The 22,203-nt window shown below is 40.3% G+C and overlaps 2 protein-coding genes and 1 pseudogene across 2 annotated transcripts in view; all 3 read left to right on the top strand.

Moving 5' to 3' along the window:
* The first annotated feature begins 1,694 nt into the window (after nt 1-1,694).
* LOC137271618 (uncharacterized) lies at nt 1,695-2,964 on the top strand (annotated as a pseudogene).
* A 140-nt stretch (nt 2,965-3,104) lies between these two features.
* Nucleotides 3,105-5,418, top strand: LOC137271617 (uncharacterized). Its single transcript, XM_067804057.1, has 2 exons — nt 3,105-3,781; nt 5,400-5,418. Exons 1-2 carry the CDS (start codon nt 3,105-3,107, stop codon nt 5,416-5,418), a joined length of 696 nt encoding a protein of 231 aa, XP_067660158.1.
* A 7,463-nt stretch (nt 5,419-12,881) lies between these two features.
* The window catches only part of LOC137273362 (phosphatidylserine lipase ABHD16A-like), a 31,657-nt gene continuing 22,335 nt past the window's right edge, over nt 12,882-22,203 (top strand). Inside the window, exons 1-3 of the mRNA XM_067805976.1 lie at nt 12,882-12,969; nt 19,621-19,680; nt 21,840-21,906. Of these exons, the coding sequence (XP_067662077.1) occupies nt 12,901-12,969; nt 19,621-19,680; nt 21,840-21,906 (196 nt within the window). The 5' untranslated portion in view covers nt 12,882-12,900. The remainder of the gene's footprint in view (nt 12,970-19,620; nt 19,681-21,839; nt 21,907-22,203) is intronic.

Genomic DNA, 22,203 nt, shown 5'->3' with positions numbered 1-22,203 from the left:
TTTAGTATTCGGATTGCTGGTTAGTCTGCCCTGACGGAGACCAAGGTAGCCATTAATTCTAAAATGAATCTCTGGCCAAAGAAATCTTTCCTGTTCACAAATAGTATATGGCCGGTGACCTATTTAACAGAAAATGGTATAAATTATACCCATGGACAATAACACTATGTGCATTCCATTGCATTATGGTCAGGAATACTAAAGCCTCATCCATCATTCATCTCAACAAATCACTAGGAACATCGATGTGAAGATGTATTTTTGGCGCCGACATAAGACGATTCATCTGTTCCTCCTTGGTTGTTGCATTAAAGCATCCTGAAACCACTTCGAAGAAGACACTAAAATGTTTGAGAAGAAGCTCTAATGAATGGATAGGCTACCTGTCAAGAGCTAACTTGAGTTATATCCTGTGTATTTGATACACCCGGGTTTAAATCTGTCTCTCTTGACAGAGCTTTACAATTCAGTTAGGGTCGGACCCAGATCTAGGTGTAAAAGGACGGATTTCAACTGTTGATTTCGAGACTTGTACAGACACAGTTCGGGATATCTGAGCGGCGGTTACAGAAGCTGCATCAAACTGAGGTGAAGTGGACTTGACTATTCGAGTTGCTTCAGCATAAGACAGTTTACTCTCTACTCGTACCCTTTGCACAGATACAGCCTCCTAGTATTTCTCACATCCCTTGTAAGCAACGCTGTGGCTACCACCACAACTGTAAGACTTGGATACTTTTTCTGAACAGTTTTCTACTTTGTGCACCTTGGACCTTTTACTTTTACATCCGGTTGAAACATAGCCAAACTTCAGACAATTTTAGCATCTAACAGCTGGTGGGATATACAGACGCCCACGAAACGACTGATAATGCATCCTAACACGTTCAGGTAAATATGGGGGTTGAGATAGTAAGTACGGTGGCTGATAAGGGCCATCGCTTTCTCGCGCAGTGATATCGCTTTCTCGTCTCGCGTCATCGCTTTCTCGTCTTGAGCTATCGCTTTCTCGTCTCGCGATATTGCTTTCTCGCCTCCAGAATGTAAGACGAGAAAGGGATGGCCCTAATCAGCCACCATAAGTAAGAAGTAGTTAGTCCTTTTCTTTACCACGCACAAATCTTGGGCACATTTTACCTTTTGACTCTTCTGTTGTTCAACTATCTCATCCTCAGGTACGTCTGTGTATACATTGTATATACATAACTCCCTTGGATTCATTAAGAGACTTTGGGACAGAACTCTGAGCACGAACGTCGCAGATACACGCTACATTCATTGCAAGGTTAAGTTGCTTAGCAGTCCTACACTAAATCTCCCCTTTCCGGGTTTTTCATATGCTCCACATCGTATTGTTTTTAATGAATAACCAGAGGCAAAGCAATTGAAGTTTGTCAAACGTCATCTTGGGTCAACAGAAGTGAAAATGACAAATTTAAACAACTTTAATTACATTTAGTGATTAACACTAAATGCGGTTATCAAAACCATTCTTCCCCGGCTTTCGCATTTACTTCCCTGTTCTCATGTTTATTTCCGCATTCTGTTATATGCCGCCAAATCACTTCGCTTGGTTACCAGTGACGTCATATATTATACGCGCGCCGTTTACGTCACTTTCTGAATGTCATTCGCGCCGGTATCATCGTACGGTAAACATCATCCTGTTAAATCGGCCTGTTCTCCATCTCATCATGCTCGGGAAAAGAAAGACTGTTATCAATCACCAGCAGGTGAGGACGGGGAAGGGTTCCAAGCAGCCCAAGAAGAAACCAGGTGTTGCTGTGGCTTCAAACAATAAGGATTCGGAGAACGGTGAGTCTTTCCATAATTATCTTAATCCATTGCCCCGATCTGCATCGGTGGAGATTTTGGATTTCACATCACCGGCGCCCAACGCAATTCCTGGTATTTCTGGTCAGCTAGAGGCAATTCTGAAATTGCTTTCGAATAAAGGTAACGTGCAGAACCAAGTTGTGTCTTCCCGTCGTGAATGACAATTCAGTCACCTATCCCGCCCCTCCACCATTAATGGATGACGCTCAGGAAGGACGCTCAGGACGCTTGGAGCACACGTGAAGCAAGCCACCCGTGAAAAAAATCTACAACGGTGAGTACGTTGATCATTCAACTTTGCTTCCTAATGTGAATTCGGGTATTGAGAACCAAGCAAAAATGGAACTAGTTGCTGATAGAGACGGTAGAGTCGCTCTCACTTCCCGCCAGGGTAAGCCAATCACTCTTGGTGCATGGACACCGGCATTTCATATCTTTATGTCGATTTACATGTCAAAACATTCTTCACCTAGTGTGTTACAGGGAATGTTGTCCTACACTGAGTCCATACGCAATACTGCCTGGCGCTTCGGCGGAGATGGTTGGAGGGCGTATGATCAACAATTCCGTCATAGAATGGCAAGTGATCCCACTCGACAGTTGGGATGCGTCGACGGTGAGCTCTGGTTACAGCACATGCTTACACCCCAACAGATCAAATCCCGCACCAATACTGGGGTAAGTTTTTCCAAGAATATTCCTCCCGATTCACCATTCAATATCTTTTTGGATTTCAACAAAGGGAACTGTCAGCGTCAATTCGGTAAATACCCCCACAAGTGTGGAAACTGGAGAGCCTGGTCACAGCGACCAGAGTTCTGTCCATTCGTCCGTCAGAACGTCAGCTGCCACCGGTACAAATTACCAGCCCCGTTCATCCCAGCAATGTAGACAAAACGTCTCGAGCACCAACCCCCCCTCAGCGTAAGTAACATGTTGGAGTCTCTTCATTCGTATTCATTGGTTAACCCCGCGGATGCACATTCATTGTATGATGGCTTTCTGCATAGTTTTAAGCTTAAGTTTCAGGGAACCCGGGTCTTCAGAGTGTCGAAAAATCTGTCATCAGCGACAGACACGATGAGTGAGGAGGCTGTTATTGAAAAACTGAAAAAGAGGTCTACCTAGGTTGAATGGCTGGTCCCTTTGATAATCCACCGTTTCCTGCATTATAGGTATCACCGATCGAACTACTACTTTGATAAATATCTACCATTTGGGTGCTCTATTTCATGCGCTATTTTTGAAAGATGCAGCACGTTTTTGCAATGGTGCATTCTCCACAATCTCCCAAACAGTTGATGCATTACCTGGACGACTTCCTCACAGGGGGCGTTGCCGGCACCAGTGACTGTGCCCATAATTTGCAATCTTGTATGCAAGTACTGAATCACTTCAATGCTGCAGTGGCACCTGAGAAAACTGTTCAACCTACGACTAAAATTACTTTTCTGGGCCGGGAGCTGGACACAGTTGTCAGACATGTTCGAATCCCACAAGACAAAATTGTTGAGACGACCACGCAGATCAGAGGGTGGCTGAGTGCGGATCGTAAGAAGGTAACCAAACGGGACCTCCAGTCTTTTGTGGGTAAACTCAATTTCATGTGCCGTGCCATTCCCAGGGGACGGGCATTTTGTCGACGGCTCATTGACGAGACGTGCAAGTTGAAGTCTCCATTTCACAGATGCCGACTCACGACGGGCATCAAGGACGACTTGGCATTATGGTTACAGTTTCTTGAACATTTTAATGGAATATCCTTTTTTCAGAGTCCAGTGTGGACATCAAACACGGCCATGCAGCTTATCACTGACGCAGCAGGCGGTGTAGGTTTTGGTGCTTACAACGAGGGCAAGTGGACATGTGGGCATTGGCCGCAGCAGTGGGTAGAGGAAGGTGTGACGAAAGATATGACGCTGTTGGAGTTGTTCCCTATTGTACTGTCAGTCCAAATTTGGGGTGAGTCGTTGTCCAACAAACAGATACTTTTTAACTGCGACAATCAAGCGGTCGTTCATATTATCAATAAACAGTCTTGCCGTGTCCCTCGTACCATGTCACTTGTACGTCGCTTAGTTCTGTATTGCCTGCAGTATATAATATCGCATTCAAAGCTGTATATATCAGTTCCCATGACAACGTTATAGCTGACTCTCTGTCGAGATTTCAGTGGGACCAGTTCCGCAAATGTGCACCAGCCGCGGACCTGACACCAACACGTGTGTACGATGTGTTACCTTTTCGCAAGTTAGACTGTTATTTATTTACCAGCTTGGAATATTGTTCTTTTATGTGGATATTAATGGATACATTCCTGAACAAGGTAGTATCCTGACATTGTTGCTATAGAATTAGTCTGTTTTGCATTCATTATTTGCATTTTGTTTTAATTTATTTGTTGTAGCTTTCAGCATAATCTATATGACAGAAAACACACACACTAGATCGCGTATGTGTGTGAAACAGGATCCACATTGGCAGTCTCTTTTGCATTCATTATTTGCATTTTGTTTTAATTCATTTGTTGTAGCTTTCAGCAGAATCTATATGACAGAAACATACACTAGATCGCGTATGTGTGTGAAATAGGATCCACATTGGCACTCTATGCAATGTTTAAATGTTACAGTCATGTTGGAAATTTACTATAAGTATAAGTCGACCCTGTGTTCTTTTATCAATTTTCAAAATCATACAAATATGATAATAAACTAATTAAGATTATGAGACAAAATATAGGGACGTACACTGGCTTCGTTATTTTTCCATCCTAATATTTGTTACCATTTCTACCACTGGCAGATGATTAACCTTCAAAGTGTTTCATTTGTTTTCATAATACATTTGTAATGAAGTAAAAATGATTTCACCTTAGTTGATCTGTCTATATGGTTACTGCAAAACACTTGACTACAATAGTCACATTCTGACAGAGGACGTGGTCTCTTCACATCATCCTCCCATTTCCTTTTAAGTTCGGGTATTCCAGGAGGGCCGACTTGGGACTTTTCGGGACACCAGTTTCGCCTGTGTTTTTCCAAATCAGAAGGATCTTGAAACATGAGTCCGCAGTCATCACAAGATGGCATGACTGAGAACGGTTCTTCTCACGTCTGCTCACGATGAACGTCGAAGTCTGACTGAATCGTCCTAGCTTGGAGGTTTCCTTTTAAACTGAACGCATTAGGACAAAGTCGCAAATGGGGAGGTGTTTGGGGTTTTAGATCAACCAGCAAGTGTCCATAAGGCTTCTGGGTAGCCCTTTGAAACTGGTCCATAAAATGGCCGGTGTTACCCGGATACATTTGCCTCGCCAAAGTCATGATGGGTTGTGTATCAATAGGATTATTGAACAGAAGTAGACAATGACAATTTCTTCGTTGTGTGGGATCCTTACTGTAATACAAGTTTTGGTTCAAGGCAATGACTGAGAGGTTACGATGATGACTTCCTTCCGTAAACAGATCGGTAGTGCGTGGATCTTTACTCGCTGTGGACATTAAATCGTCAAGCACAACGACATTCACCACATGAGGGTTCAGAAACTCATCCCTTTCCAGGTCAGTAGGAATGCCTTGATGAAATTCAACGTAGGGATAAACACGACTTTGAATGATATTATACAAGGGCTGCCAACGTTTGTAGAGCCATAAAATACGTTCGGGATAAGGTTTAATGTTCAATCTTTCTAGAAGCTGCTTCACCAAGTAGGTTTTTCCACAGGAGGTCGGCCCAGAAACAATCATGGTAAAGGGGTGTAAGAGTCTAAATTCTTCCTGGGTATTACTTTCCGATGAATGTGGTTGCACTGGTGATGGCAATTGCGGCGACGGCGCTGGCTGCTGCTGCTGCTGCTGCTGCTGCTGCTGAACGGGAGCAACTTGAGGTGATGTGTCACTGTCACTGGTCCACGACTAAATGAAGCAAGATTGTCCTCGTGGTGATTTATACCCATGGCTTGGTATGGTATCATTGTTAGTCATATGAAGCCATACTATTGAATAACCAGGCATTTTGAATGGTCTCATCTCTAAGTGCATTGACAAACTGTGGTTTCAAAACAAATGCTACGATAGGCATGTTACTGGAGAAAAGACTCTTCCAAAAGCTGTGTGTCGTCCATAGAGGGTGAACTAATCTTCGTAACACGGCTAGATAGTTATTTCTATCATTTTTCCTTAGGAAAGGACGTCTTTCATATCAAGTCACGGGTAATCTTCCTTTTAATAACCTATTGATAATACCATTGACGTCAAGAATCTGTTCTCTGTTCATGTCTAAGATGTCGTGTCGAATTTCCTCAACGTCTTGAAATATTAATATGGACCTTAAAAATGCGTAATGTTTCAACACGTACCTGGCCATCATTCTAGTCTGATGTCTGATCTCAATGAGTAAACCTCTATTTATACGCAGACAACAAATATACTCTCATATTCATTTATTCTCAGACAGTATTTTACATTACAAAGCCACATGACTACCCCAACGGACCATCTCTGTCCGAGGGACTCCCACCAGGGTCAAATAGGGACAGTCTGGAGACCACTTTTCATGTTCGACCCAGGGATCATCATCGACTTCCCAGTTCTGGAGAATGACACCACACTGAACACACTTGCAAGCGTCTCCTCTGAGCAAGTATACAAATCCTGCCTGGGCCATGTGACTAGGACTCTGTTTCATCTGCACTGGCCAAGACTGAAAAGAATTCAGCCGTTCTTGGAACCGAGGTTTGAGAGGGATACTGTCCATACATAGGTACCCATCATCATATTCGGTCTTGTCTGTCTCAAGTCCCAGTAATGTTAGGGCCTGTATCTCCCCGCATTCCTCTAGGGCTTTACAAAACAGGGTGTATGCTTGAGGCCCTCGTCTAGGTAACATTTGGAGTAACTCTCTGGCCCGGTCAAAGGACAGTTTCTCCATAATCTCCGCTTTCATGAGGCAGGTAAGGACGTTAAACTGCACGAGTTTGTCGACCACCTCTTCTACACGCTGTATAGCCTGCACGAGGCCAGAACAATTCTTCCTTAGGGTCTCCCGGTGAACCGTTTCCATTTTCTGTCTTCAAAGTAAACAGCTACCAGAACCAGTAGAGTCAAGAACATAGACTGGAGAGGTTACGTTCTCTTTGGCAAGTGAAGTCGGAATGATCTGGAAGGCTGTTTGGGGGACCTTATGTTACCCAGCTGAATCTAAAAATAAGCTGTGGGGAATTCCATGTGACTCATACTCTAAATATAGACACACCTTGTGTTGACACAATAGATCTCAATATACAATAGAGAGGAGTGACTCATGGTCTAAAAATACACACACCAGGTGTCCAGGTGTCGAAATCCAAGATGGCGGATCTGGTCCTCCAACAACATCTATTAAAACAAATCCCCAAGCCGTAGCTGTGCGACTTTACAAATTGCATTTACGCTTTGTTCATTGTATATTCCACCTTCATCCACTGTCCAGTTAACTGATCTACAAGCTCTTTACAGTGAACTTCCTGAACCTTGTACAATCAAGGGCGATTTAAATGGCCACAGCCCACTCTGGTGTGGTACGACTACGAACACCAAAGGTAAATTACTTGAGGATTTTCTTTCAAATAATGATCTCCGTCTACACAATGACGGGTTACATACATATTTACGTCCTGGCACAGGAACATATTCAGCTCTTGATTTATCAGTTATTGACTTTAATCTGTTAAATGAATGGTTGGTTCTCGATGACCTGTGTGGGAGCGACCATTTCTCTACAACACTAAAGCCTGTGACACTATATGATGTACCTCCATCATCACGATGGAATTTTGAAAGGCCAACTGGACTCTATATGAATCTCTCTGTACTGGCAAACTTAATCCCGAACGTTTTATTACTGTTCTTGATGCTATTGAATGTTTTCAAGATGTAGTCAGTGACATTGCTGACGATTGTATCCCAAAGTCTCCTGCAGTTCCACACATAAGAAAACCATGGTTCACTGATGGATGCAAACAGGCTAGGAAGGCAAGGAAAAAAAGCAGAACATTATTTCCGTCGCCATCCTATTGTGCATAATTTAAATTTCCTTCTTCATGGCGGTACGCAATAGTAGTGGTACCAATACCCAAACCTGGACGTGACCATGCGGATCCTTCCAATTACCGACCAATTTCATTAACTAGCTATGTTTGCAAGGCCACGGAACGCATAATAAATTATCGACTTGTTTGGTACTTGGAAACAAATAATCTCATAACAGACATACAGTGTGGTTTCCGTAAAAACAGAAGCACAGTCGACCACGTAGTGTGTTTAGAATCCTTTGTTAAAAACGCACTAATTAATAAACAACACGCTGTGTCTATCTTTTTTGATCTAGAAAAAGCATATGACACAACCTGGAAATATGGCATTTTAAGAGACTTACATGACTTCGGCTTGCGAGGTCGTTTGCCTCAATTTACAGCCAACTTTTTAAATGAGTTTCAAGTTCGAGTGGGTTCTACCCTGTCTGATCATTACAATGAGGATCAGGGTGTTCCACAAGACAGTATTTTGTCTGTCACACTTTTAGCATAAAGATAAACAGTTTATCAAAAGTTTTAAACAATTCATTTCATGGATCGTTATTTGTGTTTGATTTTAATATTTCTTGTCGTGGGAAAATATGCATACCATTGAACGACAACTGCAAATGGTGTCTGGAAAACGGGTTTACATTTTCTAAATCTAAATCTTTTTGTCGTAAATACAAACTACATAAAGACCCTGAACTATCTCTTGATGGCACGCCAGTTAAAGTTGTGAAGGAAGGTATGTTCTTGAGTCTAATCTTTGATTCCCACTTAACGTTTTTAGCGCATATTAAATCCCTTGAAACTAAAATCCTGAAAGCAGCCCCAGTCCAGATTTGAAGATGTTATTTTACGACGATGTCGTATTGGCGACGTGTTAAAGGGTGAGGATCCTCCGTTTTGTATCCCTGATGAGAGAGTCACGGTCAAGCATATTCTGCTTGACTGTGTTGAATTCTCCATCACAAGGGATAAGTATTTTACAGTTAAAACAATAAAAGATATTTTCCACTGTTAGTTCTCATTTAATTATTGTTTTTGGTTGAATTTTGACTGGTGTGCTCTGTGGATGGATGTATTTTAATGATTGGTAGTTTTGATTAGTAACTTGAATTGTTGGTGGCTGTACCTTCAAAAGCGGTTGAAGTATTGTAAAAGTATTGTCCTCCTGGGAGGGTACGTAAGTCCAAAAACTTGCAGGTCTGTGTGAACTTACCAGCCTTTTTAAAAGTAGAATTCCTGTTGTTTTATTTTGGCTAACTTTTCCTGCAATCGCCAGCAGGCGAAGGGATGGTGTCAATCCAACTGCGGTCCATGTAGGTAGTAGAGGTACTGTAAGTCCTCATGGTCCCTAGTATGGTGATCTACCTTCTGTTGTTGGAGATCTACCTCCAGTCTTTATATTGTACTGTCCAAAGAGTGATACTATTATTTTTTATGTTTCCGCGCTCTAGTTTTAATACTAACTGTGACAGTCATGTGGTTTTACTTTCCTTCGTCGACAGGTTCTTCATAATATGAATATATGTTTCTTTTTTTATGTCGTTCTCGTCATAATATGACTGCAATATTGCCGATGTGACGTTAAATATTAACTCACTCACTGTCTATTATTTTAGTTTAGAATTTTTTGGTGCTTACTAAGCTAATTTTTTAAGTCTTAAATGATCTTTGTTCGCTACTTCAGTCATTCATTATCATTTATATACCCTATTATATCATATTCACAAACACTGATGATTTCATGGCTGATATGTGTCCTGTCATCGTAGGGTATAGTCCCAAAATTGGCAGTCTCAAGATGACGTGATTAGGGAGGTGGTAAGGTTTAATTGATCAAAGTAGTCTACTCAAGTCCAGTTAGTAATTTATTGTCTATCAATTAAGAGGTGTGAACAGCACACTACCAGAAATGGGACAAAAAGCAGGGCCAATTAAAAGGTGTGATAATCTCACTGCCCGAAATGGGACTAAATCCTTCGTAGTCCAACGTCGTTAATCCTTGTTCTCGATCTCACTATAAATCCATGACACCAGGATCTATCACCAAGATACTGAGCGAATTAGAGCACCTTCACTGCAATAAAGAAGAGAGAGCATCAGACTTTAAAAAAAGGTCATTATTATAGAGGGTATACTACCAGTCAGCCAATACCGACAAGGAAACAAGGCTGACAGACACGAGGGACACCACCAACATCGCTGAAAGATCCGCCTGCCACAAGACGGCAGCTTTCCAGCTACCCTGTAACACTCAGTGATAAGGGAACCATTCTCTTTATTATTCTCCCATTGAAGATATAACTGCTTAATAATTTTACAGTGTTATTTTGTTTCGCTTGTTCGATACCAGACCATTCACTCGTCTCATAAATATAGTATTACACGGGACATCGGATCGTGTACTGTTCTATGTGTTGGGTGGTGGTGGGGGTGGTGGTGTAGTCAACTAGGCAAAAACTCATACGGGCCAAAATGAAAATTCGAAAGGACCGAAAGTCTGATGGTATGGTCCTTGTTCTTGAGGACATGTTCTAGCAGTAAACGCGGGTCTTGAATTCACGGTCTGTGAATTGATTGTAGGGAGGCATCTAAGAAGGGAAATTGGTGGTCGGTCTCTGTTTTCATGGTGAACTTGATTCTAGGATGCTGAGCGTTGACATGTTGTAGCAGGTGGTTGGGGTCGTTATGGCGAGCAATGGTGATGAGGCTGGGATGGGGCAGTTGAGATAACTCATTCTTCAAAGGATATCATGAAGATCTCTGTGATGAGGGGAGGCAGAGGGGAACGCATGGAGAGTCCGTGAATCTGTTTGTAGCACTTTTCACCTGATGAAGGAGCAAGCATACGCCCCAAAACGTGGTGTTATCCACAATAAAGAAGTTGACATCCATAAATCTGGCTTTTCTCATGTTGTTTTTGTTGGTGTAAATTTTTAATTCAAATTTGATTAAGACATAGGAGGTTTGGGGGTCTTATTTTTTGTTGTAAGTTTTTAATCCAAACGTGATTAAAACATGGGGTGTTGTTCTTGTTGTTGAAAGTTTTTAACCCAAGCCTAAACATAACCACAGCCATACAGCAGAGGTAGGCAAACTTGTTTCAGTCCAGGTAAGAGCTCAGATGAGTGGTACGTCCCATTGATTCCTAATTAGAAGTATTCAAATTGTTAGCTGAACTTCCTGATTTGTTATTTGGAGATCGAATTGGTTCTTAATTAATCATTGTTATAGGCGAAGACTTTGCTGCGCACTTGGCTATTAGCATTACAATACTATTAACGTTGTAATGATATTATGTTTCAGGGTTATATGTGTCAATAAATAATGGAAAACCTTTCTAGATTTTTTTTCTGTTCGGCCCATATAGAAACAAGGCCCTTTTGACTTTTTGTCACGGCCTGTTTGACTTTCACCTCGGCCCTTCTGACGTTTTCCATCAGAAGTTTTCCATTCCATCGTTTTCCAGCCCCTTTGACTTAATTAAAACTTTCCGGCCCTTTCGTCCTTCCCTGGACTAACAGCTAGTCTCTGAAATGAACATATTTCACTGAAAAAACGTTCATAGCGAAAAAAAATAATATAATGAAATGGAGCCCTGAGACTTTCTTCATTTTCAGAGACTAAACAAATCTGCAGAGCAATAATTTCTTGGAATTTCTCAACACATGCAAAGATTCTTATCACCCATTACTGACACGCCACTGAAGGTGTATGTGACAGGACTTTTTATTGCCCCCAACATCACCCTACCCAGTACGACCCCTACTCCCTCTCAGTGTGGTGTGGGCAGCTCAGGGGAAGTATCAAGTGTCGCAACCACATAGCTTAGGGGTAACATCTCTTGAGACTAACGCAATGGCTGGAAAACTGGATGTATCCAAAACTCCAACAAAGATATCAAATATAATTTTTCTGTCAAATCAAAATACTATGTCTGCATTATATACGGCAGTTTGATTGAAACCACCTGGAATAGGAGAAAACTGTTTATTGGAAGTAGTAAGACAGAGCCATATCTTTGATTGAAATGTTTTACAAGTAACAGTTAACAGGAAATGTTCAACACACACAGTGTGTAGAAAATGTTCACATGACGTCACTCATATGGACAATACTTTGTGCCGTCTTGTAAAACCCTTTGAAAAGACTGTCATCTATTTGTACCAGTCCTGTGGAACTGAAGTCACAAAACAACTGATCAATGATATGCGATGTTGTACAGATCCTGAAGCAAATATATCCAAGAAAGCCCATGCAAGTCTAGAGAGTAAGGCAAGTCTAGATTCCCTTAGCTTCTGAAAGTGAAGAAAGTCTCAGTCTACATTTTATCATGTTATTCTTATTTCTTTTACAATGACCTGTTCCCAGTGAAATATGTTCATTTCAGGTAGTAGTTGTTAGTCTGTCGAAGACATTGTGAGTCGAGGGACTCGCTCAGGAAGTCAGTATTCCAGGAAGGAAGATCGGGAATCTTGGATAAAACCTGATACATGTTGCCTCCTGGTGAGAGGACAGGGCAGGAGGTCTTAACCAAGTGTGGGGCCATGGGGGAGCTGTAGGGGAGCCTACCCATGAATTTATACTAAACACCAGTGACAGTCTAGAGATCAACTGATAATTACTAGCCATATACTGGCTATGGATTCAGCAGATTGGTACAGACCCTGAAGCTAGGGAAAGCTAGACTTGCCACATTTTCTAGACTTGCGTGGGCTTTCTTGGATATATATACTTCAGGGTCTGTACGACAGATTAGTCCTTCCCCTACACGAATAATGAATCAGATTCAGATCCATCACTGGGCTGTGTGGTCCAGACTACTCTTGTTACTATATGTTATATATTATTAGGCTTATGTTATTGAGTGCAAATTAATTTGTTGAGAAACAGGGTGCCATAACAATCCGTGATCATTTTACGCAATCAAAATTCATTTGTTATTTTCGTTTAGTCCGTAATCGTAATTCGTTTTAGTGCATACTTTTACACTAGTCAAGATGGCGACCCTAGTGAAATGCATCTTTGGACCGAGACTGTACCGTGTTCACCAGGCGAGCGTAGGAGAGGTAATACTGTGTGATTTGACAAGCAGACTCATTTTTTTGCATTTGTATTTTGTTTCTTGAAAAAATAGCCTATTACTTTTGCCGAAAGTTAGAAGCCAAGACGTTTCCTCGTCGCGATTCCTTTGCCTCAGTTTTCGTGCACTACGAGTTTGCTTTAGGTTATGTATAACTGGTTTGTTTTGACAACGCGTTTTTTGGCTGTTTCATTTTTTATGACAACAAGATCAACGATCAACTATCATGTTTCATTATGTTTATGTTTACTTCGTATTGCTGTCAACCGATGCAGTCTCGTTCGAATGTGTATACGATAAGAGAGACGTGTAATTATCGAGTCTTGGATAAGGTTATTCGCTTAGCCATGGAAACTTACATAATATTGTGATATGATTATTATGAGACCGTTAAAGCAGCTGCTGATTTAATTTATGTCAAATACTCAATCGTTTACTTTCATAATGCCTCTGACGGACATAGAATATTTGTATATGTTCACCAACAAGGCTGAAAAAGAAAGAAAGAGAAATAGAGAAAAGGGAAAATAAGGTGGTGAACACATTCTGTATTTGCATACACCTGCATGTTCCATTCAGTCATCATGATCATATTAATTTATATTGATGGATCTGCAGTCTTGACTCTACTCAACATGAATCCAGTATTGATTCACTATGTATGTATGTATGTATGTATGTATGTATGTATGTATGTATGTATGTATGTATGTATGTATGTATGTATGTATGTATGTATGTATACCATAAACATTCCTTAAGACTGGATATTTATTTGATTCTAACCATAGAACTACTTGTTATATTATACTTATAAATTATCAAATGGAAATAACAGTGCAACTTTCTGTTGGGCCTACCTTTAGCATGTTTAGAATACAGGACCACAAATTTTACGTGTGACGTAAGTTGTGACACTTTCCTGGCAGTGAACTGACAGTGAACTGATTGCTTGTCCTAAAGTCTTGTGACCTATGACAGAGACTGTCAGCAAAAGAAGTGTTTATTCTAAATGTGCTCCCTCTGTCTCTCTGTGTGTGTGTGTGTGCACATGTGTGTGTGTGTGAGAGAGAGAGACTGTTTTTAGCAACCCATGCTTGTCATAAGACATAACTAACAGTAATCGGTAGGTCATTGTATCCCAACTGGATAGATCAGTGTAGATGATGTTGATCACTGGATTGAGTCTACCAAACTTGATTATTTACAGACTGCTACCATATAGCTGAAATATTTCTGAGTGTGGTGCTAAACATCAAACAAACAATGATATTAAACTGTCCAATGTTGTCATCAGAAACAGAGCATAAAATTCTCAAAACCCTATGCAAACTGTAATATGACAAAAGACAGCCTGAGAAGAGTGGTTTCCATCTGTTCAACATGTACATATTGTTTTCGCAAATGTTCAGTTCATATTCAAAGCACTTATTTTTCAGTCAAACTGTTACTTCCTTCTATTCATCCATTTTTTCTGGTACAAACTTGCACCTGTGCATCTGTGGTCATTCAGTTATGTGTAGGATATGACATGACCTGCAGGCATTATAGAAAAGTAAATGCCCAAGGGCCGAAGGCCAAGCTAGTAAGCGAAAAGATGCGGGTTCAGAACTGGGTGTTGGAAGTACTTGTTGGATATTGTCAACAGTGTCATATTTTGTAATCATATTCAGAGATGGCAAGACAAAGTCTTATCAGTTTTCAAAACAAGTATGGTCCAACTACCGAAACCATGTATTATCATGGGAGATTTAAATGGGCCCAACTTACTCTGGGGTGGTGCCACTACAAACACTATATTTAGGCTACTGGAGGATTTTGTCCAGATAATGATTTATGTATTTGTAATGATGGTTCGAAATCTCCGACTCACTCTTAATGTTTCTGCCTCATATTAAGTCACTTCAAACTAAATGCCTGAAGGCTCTTGACTTGTGGAAAGTGGGGAGGTGGTCATGATACCCTCTTACACCTATATTGATCACTGGTCCATTCAAAACTTGATTATGGCTCCATCGTATATGGTGGAACCTTCAAAAGCATCCTTAAACTTCTTGATTCTGTCCACCACCAAGGTTTAAGACTTTGTCTTGGGTCTTCACCGTATTGACAGTCTCTACATTGAGGCCGATGAAGCATCTCTTACACAAAGTCGTACAAAATTGTCTTGACAATACATTACTAAATTATACTCAAATGAATCTGACCCTGCCTACAACTCTGTCTTCAATCCCTTTTATGAGGATTAGTACATCAAGAAGTCCTCTCTTGTTCCACCTCTAGAGCATAGAATTAAACCATTTATTTCTTCTGCCAGCATTGAGCTGGAAAGTATATTGCCCTCCTGTCTTCATTCTTCTTTTCCTTGGCAATTGGTTAGGCCACAAGTTGGCCTAACATTAGCCACATTTAAAAGGTCAGAAATGAATGACTTACACAGTATGAGCAAGAATAGAATCAATTAAAAAACAAATAGAACAATTACAAATCCTCATTTACAGATGGGGCCAAGGCCGGTGGTGCAGTAGCTTGTGCCACGGTCACTGGATCCAAAAAATATCTGCTAGACTACTAGATTGCAGCTCTATTTTCACAGTGGATTCAAGTGCCATATTAACAGCTCCTAGATATATTCAAAGACGGCTCTAGGACAATTCCCACCCAGATAATTCCCACTCGGACAATTCCCATCTAGGGCAATTCCTACCTAGGGCAGTTCCCACCCAGACAATTCCCACCCCAAAATAAAAGTAGCATGAAGAACATAGTTCAGTTCCATATGTTATTCATTTTAACATATGTACCATATAACAATATTCCATATAAAACAAACGTGAACTATTGCCTTCTTCTTGACATACTGATATTATGTTTGCCATGTTTGCCATGATATTGCCATGTTTGCAGGTAGCGTGGCCTCAAGTTCTCTACATTGTAATATTGTGGGCAACACTTCACAAGAAGTCTAGACACCGTCTGTTGGGGTACTCTGTGGTGATTGACTGCAGACACTGCTGGCAGGCGCGATTCCGTTTCCTCGATCGGGCAATGTTCTAGCCAGATTGCATCTGGGTTATGACCTGGTCGTTGAGGGCCTGCTCTCGCCTGAGAACATCCAGGAACCTCCAGAGGGGTGACAGCCTGACATGTTGGTCAACAGGCGGCGATGCCACCCCTCCAGATGGTTATTAGTTCTGGGCAGGCCATCCAATGTCCTCTGGTATTGGTTCCAGGATCCAGTGGGGAACATTGGAGGGCGTCGACCTCAGTGTTGTGGACAACCGATGTAGATGCCTTCAAAGTAGTCGATGACAGGCTGTAGTCCTTCAGGCAGATGCTCTGTCAGCGCCTCAAATGCGTCCACAACCTCGTCTTCTGGGATGAACGCTAAGGCTGGAATCATTCTTGACAGAGTTTGGAGTTCAGTTGATGTTGAATACTCTGCTTGCAGATGCAGATCCATCTGTAGACATTCTGGCTCAAATGGTTAAAACATCCCTTGATGTCAACATTCGGAAACTCTGTGACAGCTGCATTCCAGATGACTCTCTCATAGTCCAGCAAGAACAAAATAGGAGTACAATCCCTCAGGTCCTTCACTCGGGAAAACACTTCCCTGTACGTCACCTCCTGCTTGTTTGGCAAAAGCGCAAACACACATGGTATAACAGTATCAGCTGTCAGGCAGTGGATCGTGAAGAGCTGATAATACAATTCAGGTACAGTCTCTGACGTCATACATTCCGACGCAGTTCAGGTACAGCTGACATCATGGCACTGGCACCGTCTGATGTTGACATGGCTGCTGCAGTCAGGATCTGTTGTGCAGTTTCCTCTGAAGTCTCTGCCTTCTCCTTGATGAACGCCCTGGTTTTCTGCACCTAAAATAACAAAATGATAAAGTATAACTGTATTGTAAATGTAAATTCCATGAAAAATTGAAGATGTGTGTATTTTATTTATTTATTTTATTTATTTTTTATCACTTAGGTGTGTGTGTACACAATACAATACACTGATAAGATCTGGTCAGGCGTGTGTGTGTGTGTTCATGCAGGACACCAACGCACTGGTCGTTGAGAACTTTGATGGACACACTGCACTGTCCATTCTGTCTCAGCTCACAGTGGTAGGTGACAACTCCATTCTTCACAACTTTGTGTCTCATGTATCAATACCCCCTGAAATGAACCTTCTTGACACCTCTCTGCAACATAATATACTCTACTTGGTTATCCATGGTGGAAGTGAGGTGCATGTGGAATGCAGACCATTTTATGTACAACTCTCTAATTTACTACAAACACTACTAAATTAGTTGCTGAAAAACAAAAGGATAAAACCTGTAGAATGCTACTGTTTTTCTAGCAAAGTATGTATGCTCACCTTATAAGAACATTCACGCTAAGATTCATCTGAAAATATGTATACTTAAAACAGTATCACCCAAGCTCAAATAAATTGGTTTTGTAAACACTTGATCTGCCAAGCACTTGCTCACAATACACATTTCTCAATGTTATTTTAATAAATAGGTCTTCTTTTGGCATCTTCTCAGAATATGTAAATTGTACTAAAATAGCACCCAAGCTCAAGTAAACTGGTTTTATAGACACTTGATCTGCCATGCACTTGCTCACAAGTGGGAATTGTTCAGGTGGGAATTGTCCTGCTTCCTTCAAAGACACCTTAACCATAAACAATACACAATCTATTCAGACTCTCTTTCTTGTCTTCAAGTGATTAAACATCTTTCTTGCAAACGGACACTTTTAACTGAAATTATTGAACTGTACAATGATCTTGCTACTGGCCAATACGACATCGTCCTCGGTAGGTTCCCCAGCTATGTTGGCATTTCTGGGAATACAAAACAATCAAACAAATCTGTGACAAAATTTCTTAGTCCTTATTCTTACTACAAAACTAGCATTAAAGCTTACACCCATGATCTGATGCAAAAGAAGTGGAACACCCAAGTATATAAATAAACTACATGAAATAAAACCTTACATCGGTTGTACCTACAGAGGAACATCTAGGTGTTAGGTGCATATTTGGAATTAACATATTTTGGCCAAAAGTCATGAATAATAATAATACGTGTATTGATTGTCCATTGTTGTCTCATCCAGTAAAGACAGATGTTTAAAGACACATATACTGTCAACTGAATGTAGTGTGTGAGTATCAGTGAGTAAGTATGATTTTTATGCCGCTTTTAGCAATATTCTAGCAATATATGGTTAGGGACACCAGAAATGGGCTTCACACATTATCATGATTATACCTATTGCCGGTTTTAGGCGGTTTTTAACGATTTGCTCCATTATTTCTTGTCTTGATGATAGATCAGCTATTCACCGATGTTTTCTGCTTGTTTACAGTTGCTGGTCGTGTTTCTCTGAAACATGGTCAACAGGGAGTGTATATTGTGCTTTCCCAACAACTAACAAAACCAATTATCGGCATTTCTGAATGTTTTTTGTTATTCACCTAATTTGACATAAACTTGGATATAAAACTATTGTTTCAAACCTTGACATATTGAAGAAATTTCATAATTGAAATTTTTTTTTAAAAAAGAAATTAAAAAGAATAGAACTCGCTCTCACTGTGAAAGTTGATGGATGCTGATATAAACTGATGGGAATATGTAGATGTCACCACTGGGTTGAACATATGAAAGCTGACATGTCGAGTAGTAATTTGCAATTTTCACAATGTTTGTTTTCTCGGGGAAAAACAAAAAGAAAAGGTGAAAATTGACAGTTATATTTTGTCAGTATCATCTGCATGGTATCTGTCTAGTCCATAAAACAGAGATGGAAATGTGGGTCAATTAAAAGTGATTGAATGTTGGCATTATGGGTATGTTCAGACAAATGAAAATCTGCACTTTTTATGGACTGAGTTGCCAAGTCATAGATTCACAACACAGCCTGGATGATTTTCATTCAGTTCTCATCGTTTATGAAATTTCAGATCAACACACTAATGATCACGTGACATACCCCTGACGTGTTTGGGTCTCGTCTTCCAAGGGATTCATATCTGTAATGTGTACAACGTAAAATACTCACAGTAATTTTAGCCATTCTAACCAATCGGTTTTTGGGGATGTGTCAATGTGTGAAATACTACAGAAGTACAAGTAAAGTTGTCTGCACAAGCGCTACAGTCAGGTGTTGGCGATAACTGAACTGCAGCGATAACTGGTTGCTAGCCAATATGGGTAATCGAACCTGAGTCTTCGTCGTGACAAGTGAAAGCTTTAACAACTAGACTACCCCACTGCTCCTAGAACACCTGACAGAAACTTACATAAGTTGAGAGACAAACACCCTTAAAAATATCCTGAAACACTAAGTGTTATATAAAACAGAATAAAATAGAAATAGATTGTTACAAAGACATGGGACACTGGACATTATTCTTTATCTTGTATCATGTGCATCAGAGGCATCATATGTATGGGATATTGGACCTTTACGTAGATGTCAATGGATACATTTCTGGAACAAGGCATATGCATATTTTGCATAGATTTGTGACATTTGTCTGTTGCATGTGGACTCAGCAAATGGACATGCTGTTAAACTGTTGCTGTATGTGCTTGGATGTTTTTACCTTTCAGCCTGGGCGCCTTTATCGGCCTGGCTTCATCGAGGCTGGCGGGGACAAGTTTATCAAAGTGGTGGGTATCATTCTTCATTAACAGTCAGCACATTGTGTATATTTATAGCATGTAGATGAAAAAATCATAGTGTTGACATGCAGTAAAACTAATTTTTTTATGGGAATGAAGATTTTTATGGATATCAACTTCTTTTCGGAGTTAATGCTTACTCCTTCATCATTCACCTGATGAAGGAGTAAGCATTAACTCCGAAACGTTGTGTTCTCATAATAAAGAGGTTGATATCCATAAAAATCTTCATTCTTATCTATTTCACTTCTAAATACCCTTCCAAGACCTACTTTTTTTATGGTTTATTTACAGCATATATGTCACAACTGACATAAGCAGTGTTTGTTAAAGGTTGTTTTTACTTGATACTTGAGAGTTTAGAGGGCTTATCTTACACCACACTGAGCCACGTGGTTGCTACTTTAACAAGGGACTTTGTTCAGATTTATTCAGAATGTCAGTTTGAACTTTGGAAAAAGACCCCTTAATTTTCATGCTCAATTTTAACACTGGTTAAAATCAGTGTGTTTTCAACCAATCACTGAATTATCTTCATGATATATACATGATTTCCAAATTTATTAAAATTATGCGCTTTTGATTGACTACATGCATATTAGGCCTGGCAAAGGAGTAGTGAAAAAGTTTGATAAGAAAATGATTTCGCATGCTGCCCATTAGTGATTGATTTTAGCTAATTGATGGCTTATTTTTCCATAGATCATCTTCCAGATCTTGGGTTCAACAGTGTTCTTATCATTAAGATCAGTTAGACGTGGTTAACATATTTGTATATGATTGGATACTGTTTTACAGTGTCAGACATTTTCAGATGTCATTATTCTTGCTATTCAGTGCAGGTTGTGATATGCCGATGTTGTATATTAACATTTTGATGATTGCTAGTGTTTCATGTACAGATGCATGTTTTGCAATTGGCTATGTGCTAATAAACTTTATCTTTGACATAGCAACAAATTTGCTTAAAAATCTGAAGAACCCATAACACTAGGATACTAGTAAAGTTGGTTCTGAATTCAAAATCTGTGATGATCTGGGTTTGAATTGATCTTCAGTAACCCACACTTGTCATAAGACCTGAATAATTTGATTGGATGGTAAGATAAGCTAACTTGGTTGACACATGTCATCATTTTCCAGTTGCATAGATCAATGCTCTGGTCCAAATTCAATAATTTACTGACCATCCCATATATGTGGTATACCTGGAATAGTGCTGAGGCTTTCTGTAAAAGTAAACTCACTCACCTGAGCAGAGCAAGGGAGTAATGCAATCAACATGCCACCCCACCACCCCTTAAGGTCACATGCAACCAAAAAATCAAACATAATTAAAACACAGTTATCACTTATTCATGATTAAAAAATGCATTGCTGATTAAGAAAAAACAAAATAAACAAAATTACGAGCGTCTAATTGTAAATCAAGTGAGGTACTTGGGTTTACCTCACTCTAAACGAAGCAGCCACGACACCAAACCCATTCAGAGCCGGTGGGTGTGCAATCAAGTAAAATGAAGCCTTTTCATTTGGCATTGGCCATTTGCCAATATGCATAGCAGCTCTTTTTTTTTGGCTTATTAGCCTGATAGGTGTTAATTTCAAATTGCATGTGGTCACTGATTGAAGTTGTGAATTGCATATTGTCATTAGCAGACAGACAGGCAGATATATAGGTGTCAATAAACCAGACATTGCATTATCTCTGTAACAGGGTCTGCTTACCACAATCAACATGTGACTTTATGTAACATGTGGATTATTTACTTGTTTATGTACACAACCAAGATTAGACTACTGCTCATGACCTCATAGTCCAAGCAGGCATACTGTTTCAAGCTCCATGATCCTATTCACTGCACATGTGTTAGGAACACAGCACAGCATAGCTGTTGAAACCACTTTTTCCCCGAGAGCTGGGGGAAATTTAGTGAATTTGCTTGAACTCCAATTTAGTGGGCATTTTTTCATCTCATTTGTTTTTTTGGTTTTTTTTCAACTTTATAGGTTGAATTGGCATTTTTGAAGATTTCTTTCAGTAAGTGCATTCTGAAAATGTATCAGAATCTGCAAAGTTGTGTTTTACATTGCATGTGACCTTTAAATACTCGTAAGAATGTGCAGCAAGACCTCTGCTGTTTCAGATCCACTTCTGCTGGTCCCTCTCCTACTGGACGTCCCCAGTGCTGCTGACTGTACTATACAGAAGAGGTGGGTCACACTGTAGTCAGCGTATGTTGGTTGTGTAGAGTTGCCTCCCTTAGCACCAACCAGCTCACATTGTATCAACATAACTGACTTGGTTGACACGTGTCAATGTATCCCAGTAGCATAGACTGATGCTTGTGTTGTGGATCACTGGATTGTCTGGTCCAGACTCTGTTGTTTACAGACCATTGCCTTATATGGCTTAAAACTGAACACCTTCAATCAAAGAAGCAGTAGTTTGTTATAAAACAGCATTTACTCATTGATTGTTGTCCATGTTTTTCAGGGAACTTGTAGTTG

Source organism: Haliotis asinina, chromosome 2, assembly GCF_037392515.1.
Source record: "Haliotis asinina isolate JCU_RB_2024 chromosome 2, JCU_Hal_asi_v2, whole genome shotgun sequence".
NCBI classification, from domain to species: Eukaryota; Metazoa; Mollusca; class Gastropoda; order Lepetellida; family Haliotidae; genus Haliotis; species Haliotis asinina.
This window is presented reverse-complemented; position numbering and strand designations above follow the sequence as displayed.